This window comes from Mandrillus leucophaeus, unplaced genomic scaffold, assembly GCF_000951045.1.
Source record: "Mandrillus leucophaeus isolate KB7577 unplaced genomic scaffold, Mleu.le_1.0 Scaffold262, whole genome shotgun sequence".
NCBI lineage: Eukaryota > Metazoa > Chordata > Mammalia > Primates > Cercopithecidae > Mandrillus > Mandrillus leucophaeus.
The window spans coordinates 1,733,776-1,746,827 of NW_012102721.1; the positions used below are offsets into that span (position 1 = coordinate 1,733,776).

Here is a 13,052-nt window from a genome sequence, read left to right on the forward strand (position 1 = left end):
CTTGCAGTGAGCCCAGATCGCGCCACTCCCGACAGAGCGAGACTCTGTCTCCAAGAAAAAAAAAAAAGAGTAAAATGGAATAAAGGCAACTTTGGGATTGCCTATGTGAATCTCAGATGATGTCTACACACCCTGTTCTTTTTTTTTTTTTTTTTTTTTTTTTTTTGAGGCGGAGTCCAGCTCTGTCACCCAGGCTGGGGTGTAGTGGCTCCATCTGGGCTCACTGCAACCTCTGTGTCCTAGGTTCAAGTGATTCTCCTGCTTTAGCCTCCCGAGTAGCTGGGATTACAGGCACATGCCACCATCTCCAGCTAATTTTTGTGTTTTTTTTAGTAGAGGCAGGGTTTCACCATGTTGGCCAGGCTGGTCTCGATATCCTGACCTCAGGCGATCTGCCTGCCTCAGCCTCCCAAAGTGGTAGGAATACAGGCGTGAGCCACCACGCCCAGCCACAAATTAATAACTTTGAATTTACTAACAGGTATGTTGCATTTCATCAAGTTGATATGCCAATATTAGAACACTAAAATAAACAGACCAATCAATTCCTACACACAAAAGACTCTTGTTTTTCAAGATTTGAAAACAAGAAAACTTAAAATGAGAAGATATTTTCTCATGAAGAAAATTACAGGAAAAGTCCCCTTCATGGATGGAGTGTGTCAGCAAGAAAACTAAACAGTTTTCAGTCTCATTTAAAAATTTTCATTCCAGTTTTGACACTGATGTTTCTATTTTGCTTAATAAAACAATAATAGGTGAAATTGATTTTAAATTATCTTCACCCCCATTCCCTTTCATTATTTCAACTAATCAAGGATTGACAGTACTCACTTTCATACTGAGATGTAACATTGTTATATATAAGATTTTTTAATTTGTTTATGAACAAGGGTTATCAAATTTCCAGTATATATACTTTTCATTCTCCATCACAGATAATTCCACAAAAATAAGAAGATCAAATTTATCTTGAAAATGCAATACAATTCTTTGAGCTACAGCAGAGAATATAAGTCAATTTCTGTTATTAAAAACAAAGCATTTGGGAGGCAGAGGTGAGAGGATCACTTGAGCCCAGGAGTTTGAGACCAGCCTGAATAATAGTCACTAAAAAAAATAAACATAAAAATTAGCCAGGCGTGATGGCTCATGCTTATAGTCCCAACTACTCGGAAGGCTGAGAAGGGGGTACTGCTTGAGGCCAGGATGTCAAGGCTGAAGTGAGGCACGAGCATACCGCTGCACTCCAGCCTGGGCGACACAGTGAGACCCTGTCTCAGAAAAAAAAAAAAATTTTAATAGAAATAAAGCAGACATGATTTCCAAAAGACAAAATGTGGAAACATTTCTCAGAAAAACTGGTATGAAAAAGTGCAAAGTTAAAATTAGGAAACAAATTCTAAAGTAAAATCCATGACTTTTATTTTTAGACAGAGTCTCACTCTGTCGCCCAGGCTGGAGCTCAATTTTTTTTTAACCTTAACAATAAAGTATGTTTGCTTACCCTATTTCCCAGCCTTGGCTCTAAGCTGCTTTTAAAATTTTTCAAAAATCCTATCCATAGAAAAGTACAATTTCCACTCTTAATGTACTTGAGTCAATTTTATCTTTTTTACTTGTGGAAGCTTTTAAATGCAACACCTAAGAAGAAGGTCAATGCTCTGAGCAATAGAAAAAGTACATGTTATTCTTTGCTACACAATGTAAGGATAAATTTATCTGGATGTATCTGGTTCACCTAATATGCAATAGGCAGCTATTCGCTTATACCACAGCTCTTCATAACAGAAGGTAGCTATAATCTCAACAAAATAACCACTCAGAGAGACACACACACAGAGACAGAGAGAGAGAGAGAGAGAGAGAGAGAGAGAGAGAGAGAGACATAGATCAAACACCTATGATGCACCTACTTCTAACAATCTCAACTTACCCTGAGATTCTAGTAGCCATATCCAATAAAATGCTCCTCCATTCTAACTGCTCAAATCTCCAAATCCGTGCTGTTCCGTCTCTGCTACCACTTAGGAACCTTAAAACATGCAGAACAGGATCTTACTATATTCACACACTTTCCAACAAGGTCTACAATTAAAATCACATGCAAAAAAAGAATGTAATGTAGCTGTCCTGACAACAGGACAATCCACAGGTGTTAATTCAAAAGACAGGTATTTAGAGCATATCTGGATGGGAAAAAAAATTTGGTTTTCTATTATTTGCCTGGCCCTATGAAATTAAAACACACCTCAAACTCAATCAATAGCTTTTCAAACAGATTTAAGTTTTGAGAATACAATGTATAAGAATGCTGAGAAGAGGCCGGGCGCAGTGGCTCACGTCTGTAGTCCCAGCACTATGGGAGGCCAAGGTGGGTTGATCACAAGGTCAGAAGTTCGAGACCAGTCCAACCAACATGGTGAAACCCCATCTCTACTAAAAATACAAAAATTAGCCAGGCGTGGTGGCGTGTGCCTGTAATCCCAGCTACTCAGGAGGCTGAGGCAGGAGAATCGCTTGAACCCAGGAGGCAGAGGTTGCAGTGAGCCGAGATCACGCCACGGCACTCCAGCCTAGGCAACAGAGCGAGACTCCATCTCAAAAAAAAAAAAAAAAATGCCAAGAAGAAAAAAAAACAGAAAAAAGTTTTGAAGAATAGGAAAATAAGGGCAATAGCTCCATTTTAAACACCTTATTTGTTAATTCAAATTACTTCATGTTGGACACTGTGTAAAAATAAATCAATCTATTAACAAATTAAGTTCTCAACAATTACAGTTTAGCAAAGGTACCTGACACATAATGGAGGCAAAGGAGGAGGATACGATTTAAGTAATAATTTCTTTGCAGGATATAATCACAGTGGTTTCTTAGAAACTACCCAAACAAGAAATTTCATGATCCTTACACGTTATTTTTTCAGTAAATCAGACATCCAGCCAAAGAAAAACTACTTTTGGTCACTAGAAGCTGGCAGAAACTACAATTCTAAAAACTTACATTTCATGTGTTTCTCCCCCAACCCCTACCCTAGACACTTTTCATTCAATTAATATATTTACTAATAAATATCTGCAATATACAAAGTGACAGTGACTCCAGCTAATTATATATCATTTCAAAATTTCTGAGATTTCAGATGTTCTGACTACAGAAAAATGCTAAGTATGTGAAGTGGCAGAGAATCATCACACAATGTAAACATACATTAAAACACCACAGTACAGTTGCTCCATAAACATAGACAATTAGTCAACTAAAAATAAAAAATAATGGCCGAGCGTGGTGGCTCACGCCTATAATCCCAGCACTTTGGAAGGTCGAGGCGGGCGGATCACCTGAAGTCGGGAGTTTGAGACCAGCCTGACAAACATGGAGAAACCCCATCTCTACTAAAAATACAAAGTTAGCCAGGCACGGTGGCGGGCACCTGTAATCCCAGCTACTCAGGAGGCTGAAGCAGAAGAATAACTTGAACCCGGGCAGCAGAAGTTGCAGTGAGCTGAGATCATGCCATTGCACTCCAGCCCAGGCAACGAGAGTGAAACTCCGTCTCGAAAAAACAAAATAAAAACTCATAATATAAAGGCAAAAAATATATGCAAAATGACAGGTTAGCTACACTAATACGTAGCACATTGTAATTTGCCTAATAACACACACACATATACAAACACACACTTACCGATCACCATTGTTACAAAATTGGATACTATCTACTTTATCCTAAAGGAGGGAAAAGGAGAAATACAAAAATGATCATCTACATGGTTTGCGAATTTGAAAAAAGTGAAGTTTTATGCTAGAAGCCTATTTGCTTTAACAAGCAAAATATGTACTTGTGTTGCTTAGCCCCATCATTCAACATGTTTTATAATTTTAAGTGAAGACTAACTACAAATCTAACAAGACTACTAAAATACAGCTTTCATTTGAAAGAAAGGCACATCTAACAGGAAAAAAAGCCTTGCTTCTAAACTTACAGCATTATTTATAATTACAACTGTTTAAAATTACTTATATGGAAGTGAAATGTGTGTAAAGTGCTCAAAATATTGGCTTTAAAGTAGCTAAAAACAAGGCATTTTCAATTGTACACAAAAATTGTTGTTTTAAGTTATTTAAATCTGTATTTATCAAATAATCTCTGGATGTGGACTGGCTTTCCCAAAAGCTTCAAACAAAAGATGACTTTACCCTGACCAGTACTTCAGAACACTGACAGTTTTCTATCTTACTATACATTAATAAAACCACATTCTTATTTCATGGGCTTGGTTAGATAAATAGGCCCATTTAAAACTAACCCACCCAGATCAACTGTCATAATCAAGATTTTGAACATAAAGCTAAAATAACCACTGTAAAATATCAGGCCTCTCAAGAGCTAATCGGAGTTGCCAATGACATATCTCCCTTTAAATATAATTCCTTGTATGCTTAAATTAAAATTAGAATAGAATTAAGAAAAACTATATTGTACCTAGACATTTTCATTTTTATAAATATACAAACATCTCTTTAACAATATTTTAACTGTCAAATATAATTCAAAAATTTAAAAGATAACATTCACAAGCAATGACTTATCTCAGAAATGCAACTATGATTTAATATTTTAAAACTTAATACCATCAAAAAGTTATAAATGACAGTTCATTTGTTCAACAGAAGAAAAAATTAAAAATAAAAGTAGAGCCAATAGCAATGCCCCTTAGCAATAAGAGGAATAGTATTAACAATTAATGTAAAGGATTTTAAAACATGGATGCTTACGGTGTGGCTTTCAAGTTCTGCGATTTTTTCGGGTGCTTCAAAACCCAAAAAATACATTCTGATTACATGATCAGTACTACCTGTGGCTAAAAACATACCACCTGAAATAAAAATGGTAAAGTTTAAACATCCAGTTTATAACAAATACCTGAACAAATCAAATTTCTATATTAAAATATAAAAAGAAAAGATCATTTACTCTAAAACTAAGTGTATCTCAACAGTTGCATTTTCTAACTCACAATATAGAGCTTATAAAACTGTATTTGTAGCTTTAAAAAACAAAATTAATTCAATCAATCTGGAAACATTCACAATCTCCTCCTGTTTTGTGGGGTTTTTTTTTGTTTTTTTTTTGAGACAGAGTCTTGCTCTGTCGCCCAGGCTAGAGCTCAACGGTGTGATCTCAGCTCACTGCAACCTCCACCTCCCGGGTTCAAGTAATTCTACTACCTCAGCCTGCTAAGTAGCTGGGACTACAGGTGCACGCCAACACGTCCAGTTAATTTTTTGTATTTTTAGTAGAGATGGGGTCTCACCATGTCGGTCAGGATGGTCTCAAACTCCTGACCTCAGGTGATCCACCCACCTCAGCCTCCCAAAGTGTTGGGATTACAGGTGTGAGCCAGCTGGTGGGGCAGGGAACACGGTCTCAGTCTGTCGCCCAGGCTAGAGTGCAGTAGTGCGATGACGGCTCACTGCAGCCTCAACCTCCTGGAACCAAGCAATACTCCCACCTAGTCTCCTGAGTAGCTGGGACCACAGGTGTGTGCACCATGCCCAGGTCATTTTGTTTTTGTTTTTGTTTTTGTTTAAGAGATGTGTTCTCACTGTGTTGCCAGGGTTGGGTTCAAATTCCTGGGCTGAAGTAATCCTCCCATCTCAGCCTCCCAAAGGACTGGGATTACAGGCACTGAGTCACTGTGCCCGGCCTCCCCATCTGTATTATTAAGGGTGGCAATATAATGCCAATTAAGCACCAGTGCTCTAAAAATATTTTTAAGAAAAGAAGTTCTGCTTTCTAAACAATTTTACATACCTAACCCTAGCTTGTTCAAGTTTTCAGATTTTATGAGGGAAAAGTCTTTGACCTATCCTAAAAAAGAAAAAAGCTACCACACAAGTTCACTGTACAAAAAATGAAAAAGAATAATTTCACCAAGATATGTGTGGGAAATAAATTTAAACTATCAAACATACACAGTTTAGCCTATTCGAAGAAAATCACAAGTTTAGATTATCATACACATAGGACAGGCATAGGAATCACTTGTGTAGACACCTCAAGCCTCTCTTTTACCAGACATCTCTTATATCACTGATTACTACCAGAAATCAGACAAAAGCAGAATAGAGGACTGGAAGAACAAGGCTAACAAAATGAACATCATAAACTGAACCTAACAAAATAAACATCAGAAGTCATTTACCACGTATCTAATAAAAGTTCTTAGCAATAAAGTGGTCATTTAATAAATGTTTAAAAAAAAAAAAAAAGTAAGAAAAAATGTGAAGAAGTTCTTACCAACACTAAAAGAAGAACAAAGCATTTGAACGCCTGGCCTAGGCTTTTCAGTGAACTTCAGGGGACGTGGGCTTTAAAAGAAGAAGATGCTGCTTTAAGATAGATTATTTTACCACATTAACACAGTTTAAAATATTGGTTTTAATCTAGCATATTTAAACATTACAATTTTTTAAGAAACAGGGTCTCGCCATGTTGCCCAGACTAGACACAAACTCTTGGGCTCAAGGGACCCTCCAAGCCTCAGCCTCCCTAGTGGCTGGGAACCACAGACGCACAACACCCAGCTACAGTCTTATTTCTATAATACCTTATTGTATACCAAATATTTCCACATATTTCCGTGTATTTTTACAAAATATAAAAAGATCAAATTAATCATATTTCCTTTAACCTAATACACCCAAAATATCAACATATAATGCAAATTAATAAAATTACAAGATACTTTCATATTCTTTCGTATTAACTCTTTGAAATTTTCCAGTGTGTATTTGAGACTCAAAATACATCTCAATTTGACAATTCATTTTTTAACAAAAATATTTTATCTTTATTTGGATTTCCCAAAATTTGTTGAAAATTTCACATATTTAAGTTATTGAAGACACACTTAATAATTTTCTAATAGACCAGGCGTGATGGTTCACGCCTGTGATCCCAGTACTTTGGGAGCCCAAGGCGGGTGGATCACCTGAGGTCAGGAGTTTGAGACTAGCCTGGCCAGCCTGGTGAAACTCTGACTCTACTAAAAATACAAAAAATTAGCTGGGCATGCTGGCGGGCGCCTGTAATCCCAGCTACTTGGGAGGCTGAGACAGGAGAGTAACTCGAACCCAGGAGGCAGAGGTTGCAGTGAGCCGAGATTGCGCCATCGCACTCCAGCCTGGGTGACAGAGCGAGACTCTGTGTCAAAAAACAAAAAAAAAAAAGAAAAAAAAAGGGAAAAAAAAGTTTTCTAACACATTAATCAATTATAAGTTTTAAATTTAAATTATCAATTCAGTTCCTCAATTGCACTAACCACATTTAAAGTGTTCAATGATCATATGTGGCTAGTGACTACTGTATTAGACAGCAGAAGTATACAACACAGGTCTTATGACTCTCAAAAGTTCCTGCCTGAATTTCCAATTATACACCTATTTTTTTAAATGCCTTACTTTGTCTTTACAAAAATGTGCTAAGATAGAAAAGCTATGCTTCTTTTACAAATCCAGCTATCTAAATAATTATAAACAGGAAAGAGTCAATATGGCACATATGCTATATATAATAAAAATGAAGTTCAAAGGTAAAAAAAGCAACCATAATACATAATCTCTTAATAATCAAACTTCATTTCATTAGACTAAACTGTAACTACATTAAAGAAGAAAACTTGTTACATAATTAAAGCCACTTACCTAAATTTCAAGGATTCTAAATCCCATTGCCAAAAGCAAACTGTCCCATCAGCACCAGTGGAAACCATGTATCTTTGAGAGCCTTTGGCCATTGGGCTAAACTAAAAAGTAAAACATATACAATTCAGTTTCCAGAACTTCTACTTAAGTTACAGTTTAATACTCTTGCAAAGTTAACTTCAATTGACACTTTAAGGAAATAAAACACAAATCCAAAATATAGGTAATACTACTGTAGTGAAAAAAATCATAACCTCTCCACATTCATTTATATGTAATATGATCTCAATAAGCCTATTTTCAGAATAAACAAGATTAGCCAGAAAAACTTTAACAAGGTGAAGATCTAGTCCTATCAGATATTAAAGTATATCACAGAGCCTCAATAATTAAAACAATTAGACATAACGGTGTACACTGACAGAATGACCAACGGAAAAAATAAAGTCCAAAACTAGACCCTATTCAACCAGGAAAGCTGACTGAAAAATTGGAAGGAAAAATGGGGGGAAAAATGGACCCTAATGTAAAACTTAAGTAGAATTAAGGTATTATCTCAAATCTGTTGAGCAAACAATGGATCACTGCATAAATGGTGTTACAATTGTGCAGCAATCTGGAAAAAAACTAAATCCATTCTTCAGACTGTACATGAGGATACATTCCAAATGGATCAATGATTTAAATATATTAAAAACAAAACCATAATATATGAAAACACAAGAACTATACTACAGTGCCACTTCAGAATAAAGCTAACACCTGTACTTAATAAAATACCAAAAGTGCTAAACAAGCAAGCTAGAGAAAGGAAGATCAACTAGCCAGAGACGTCTACGAAGGATTAAACAGTAGGAAAATGCAAGGAAAACAAACACACACTAAGCAAAGGAATAATATCAGCACAAGTTCAAAAGTGAGGAGGAATATGGTATATGATAGAAACAAAGATCTATATGAACAAAGTGTTCATTTCTCAAAGTCATGGGGCAATGGGGTAAATGGGTAGAGAGTCCGGATGTAATCAAAGCAGTTTAAAGGGTAACTGTACTTTTCAAGTAAAAACACCAAAAGCAGCCAAAAGATTTGTCTTACAGCAATATATAATACTGACTGAAAGAGAAGAGGTAAGATGTAATAAAAAGCCAAGAGGGAACCCAGTTAATCTAAGAAGCAAGACGCTTAACTGGAATACAGCTCCACCCTTCTCCCCCTAGAATGGACAGGAAAGGCAAAAAGAGGGGAGCATCAAAACTTGCTGAGTCGCCCGGGTGCCGTGGCTCACGCCCGTAATCCCAACACTTTGAGGGGGCGGAGGAGTGAGAATTGCTTGAGTCCAAGAGTTTAAGACCAGCCTGGGTGACATGGCGAATCCCTGTCTCTACAAAAAAATACAAAATTGTCCAGGCATGGTGACTTACAGCTGTGATCCCAGTACTATGGGAAGCCAAGGCAGGCAGATCACTTCAGGTCAGGAGTTTGAGGTCAGGAGTTTGAGGCCAGCCTGGCCAGCATGGTGAAACACCATCTCTACTAAAAATACAAAAATTAGCTAGGTGTCGTGGTGGATGCCCGTAACACAAAAAGTAGGTGGGCGTGGTGGCAGCGCCTGTAATCCCAGCTATTCGGGAAGTTGAGGCAGGAGAATCACTTGAACCCAGGGGGTGAATGTTGCAGCGAGTTGAGATGGCGCCACTGCACTCCAGCCTGGACAACATAACAAGATCCCTCCACCTACCAAAAAATATGTGTGTATATATGTATACGTGTGTGTGCATATATATATACACACATATACATATGTATACACGTGTATATATGTAGACATATGTGCATACATGTATATACATACATATACATAGTCTACATATACACGTATGTATACATATTATGTACATATACGTATCAAAAAAAAAGAATTCTAAACCTAACTGTCCATGGAAGAGTTTGTTTTTTTTTTTTCCCTGAGACAGTCTCTCGCTCTGTCGCCCAGGCTGCAGTGCAGTGGCGCAATCTCGGCTCACTGCAAGCCTGCAAGCTCCACCTCCCAGGTTCACGCCACTCTCCTGCCTCAGCCTCCCAAGTAGCTGGGACTACAGGCGCCCACCACCACGCTCAGCTAAATTTTTTGTATTTTTAGTAGAGACAGGGTTTCACCATGTTAGCCAGGATGGTCTCGATCACCTGACCTCGTGATCTGCCCGCCTCAGCCTCCCAAAGCGCTGGGATTACAGGCGTGAGCCACTGGACCCGGCCAGGAAGAGTATTTTCAAGTCACCTGTATATACACGTATGTGTACGTACATGTATACACATATGTAGACAGATATACACATGTGTATAAACATATATATGTCTACGTATATGTATGTACGTGTATATATACACGTATACACATACGTATGTATACATATATATAAAATAAAATAAAAAATTAGCCAGGCATGGTGGCACATGCTTGTAGTCCCAGCTACCCAGGAGGCTGAGGTTGCAAAGAGTCGAGATCACACCACTGCACTTCAACCTGGACAACAGAGTGAGACTCTGTCTCAAAAGGCAAACAAACTTGCTGACTCACGAAACACTCAAGACAAAGAAAGAGCTTAGAAAACCAAGACTAATAGTGCCATTAGCAGAAAGCAAAGTAAGAAATGATTTTTTTTTTAAATGTTCAAAGTGATTGTTCATATCTAAGATATGTTCCAGAATGTGGCCTAACATTGACCTTTGCAGGCTATCTCATTAAAAGTAAGGAGAAAAAGTAGTATAATTGAAGTTATATTAGTAGTTGGATATTTTTGCTAATTAAAATAGAAGGTTCTTTTATTCTTTTGCTTTCTTAATAAACTTGCTTTCACTTTAAAAAAATTAAAACACCTTCCACACTGAATTGCTAATTGAACAAAAAAATATTTTTTTAAGTAAACCATCACAGTAAAACTCGCAACCTTGCACAGAGTACTTTAAGAATTCTAGAGGCCAGGCATGGTGGCTCGTTGCTCACGCCTGTAATCCCAGCACTTTGGAAGGCCAAGGCAGGTGGATCACCTGAGGTCAGGAGTTCAAGACCAGCCTGGCCAAAATGATGAAACCCTGCCTCTACTAAAAATACAAAAAATTAGCCAGGCATGGTGGTGGGCACCTGTAATCCCAGTTACTCGGGAGGCTGAAGCAGGAGAATTGCTTGAACCCAGAAGGCGGAGATTGCAGTGAGCTGAGATTGCACCACTGTACTCCAGCCTGGGCAACAAGAGCAAAACTCCGTCTCAAAAAAAAAAAAAAAAAAAAAAAAGAATTCTAAACCTAACTGTCCATGGAAAAATATTTTTAAGTCACCTGTTCTAAATCAAATTCCCAGACATATAAGCAATTTGTGGCTATTTCTGTCCCACTTATATCTTTGTCTATTGATGGACTGATACTGTACTGTTTTCTTTATAACACCTCTAAAACATTTTTATATCTCCAGCATGGCTAAACAATTCTTTGCTCTTCTTTTGCTGTCCGTGCTTATTTTTCTCTTCTAAATGAGCTTGATTGGCTGGCTTAGTTCCATAAAAACAAAATCATTGGAATTTCAAATGTAAATATGCTGATTTTGTAGCATAATCAGGAAAGAGCTGACATCTTTACAATACTGAATCTTCTGATTCACGAACATGGTAGAGGCATTTTCACTTATTTAGACTATTTCCTACCCCAACCCATGACTCCAGTATTTTTAAGATCTTTCTTCATAAACATATTTCACATTTCCTGTTAAATTTACTCCTATGTGTTTGAGGGGTTTTGTTGCAATTATGAATTAATTCTTCTTCCATTGTATTTATTACTTGTTTATTAATAGTGTACAATAAAGTTCTGGTTTTAAGACATGGGTCCTATATATATATCTAACCATCATACTAAGCTCTCAGCAGTTCTAACAAGTTTTAACAGAATTCACTAATGAAGCCTCTAAGCTTGAAGTTTTAAGAGTTGTGATTTGTTTTGTTTTGTTTTTCTTTAGTGTCCAACAGGTATTTTTAACCTCGGGAGCCTTCCTTTTACTGTTTCTAAATAGCAGCATTTCATCAATTGCAGTATTACTGACATACAACCATGTTTTATTATGCCCCCTCCCAAGGCCAGTTGCCGATGACTATAATATGTATTTCTGGATATTAAAAATAGTCTCTTTTTTTCTAAGATGGATTAGCTAAATCCTGCATAAAGGAAACAGTATGAATTATGATTTCTCAAAGTCCTCTTTGGCGTTAGGATTTTAGGATTTTTAGTAGACCTCATGTGTCTACTTCCAAAGTCCAAAGTATGCTTGAAATCTACACATTTGGAGTGACTACCTAGTATGTACCTCATGCTCATGAGCTTAAGAACGTCTACTTTTACAACTTGTTAGGCGATAAAATAAGGACTCTTCAATATATGCTGATCCTTTTTTTTTTTTTTTGAGACGGAGTCTCGCTCTCTCACCCAGGCTGCAGTGCAGTGGCGTGATATCCGCTCACTGCAAGCTCCACCTTCCGGGTTCACGCCATTCTCCTGCCTCAGCCTCCCCAGTAGCTAGGACTACAGGTGCCCACCACCACGCCCAGCTAATTTTTTGTATTTTTTAGTAGATACGGGGTGTCGCCGTGTTAGCCAGGATGGTCTCGATCTCCTGACCTCATGATCTGCTCGCCTCGGCCTCCCAAAGTGCTGGGATTACAGGCATGAGCCACCGCGCCTGGCTGATCCTCTCTCTTGCTGTGAAACAACATATTATTTATTTTCTTTGGATATACAGCCAATCATTTTTTTGTGAAGAACCTCCAGCCGGGCATGGTGGCTCACGCCTATAAATCCCAGTGCTGTGGGAGGCCAATACAGGAGGACTGCTTGAGGCCAGAAGTTCAAGACCAGCTTGTGAAACACAGCAAGACACTGTCTCTACAAAAAATTAAGAACTAACTAGGTGAGGTGGCACACACCTATAGTCTCAGCTACTCAGAAGGCTGAGGCAGGAGGATGACTTGAGCCCACAAGTTTGAGGCCAAGCGAGCTATGATTACACTACTGCACCTGCCTCTGGGGAAGATGGGAGAACCTCCATACTGCTTCCCATAATAGCTGTACTAATTTACATTCTCACCAAAAGTGCGTAAGAGTTCCCCTTTCTCCACATCCTTCCCAACATTTGTTATCCTTTGTCTTTTTGAGAACAGTCATTCCGGGGTGAGGTAGGATCTCACTGGGGTTTTGATTTGCATTTTCCTGATAATTAGTGATGTTAAACATATTTTCATATATCTGTTGGCCATTTGTATGTTTTCTTTTTAGAGATGTCTACTCAGGTCTTTTGC

General features: G+C 37.9%; 1 protein-coding gene across 1 annotated transcript in view; it reads right to left on the bottom strand.

The window, feature by feature from the left end:
- Positions 1–13,052, bottom strand: part of BRWD1 (bromodomain and WD repeat domain containing 1) — a 119,322-nt gene that overhangs the window by 90,569 nt on the left and 15,701 nt on the right. The window contains exons 5-9 of the mRNA XM_011984167.1: positions 7,711–7,811; positions 6,305–6,375; positions 4,780–4,880; positions 3,689–3,729; positions 1,937–2,035 (exon numbers count right to left, since the gene is read on the bottom strand). Of these exons, the coding sequence (XP_011839557.1) occupies positions 1,937–2,035; positions 3,689–3,729; positions 4,780–4,880; positions 6,305–6,375; positions 7,711–7,811 (413 nt within the window). The remainder of the gene's footprint in view (positions 1–1,936; positions 2,036–3,688; positions 3,730–4,779; positions 4,881–6,304; positions 6,376–7,710; positions 7,812–13,052) is intronic.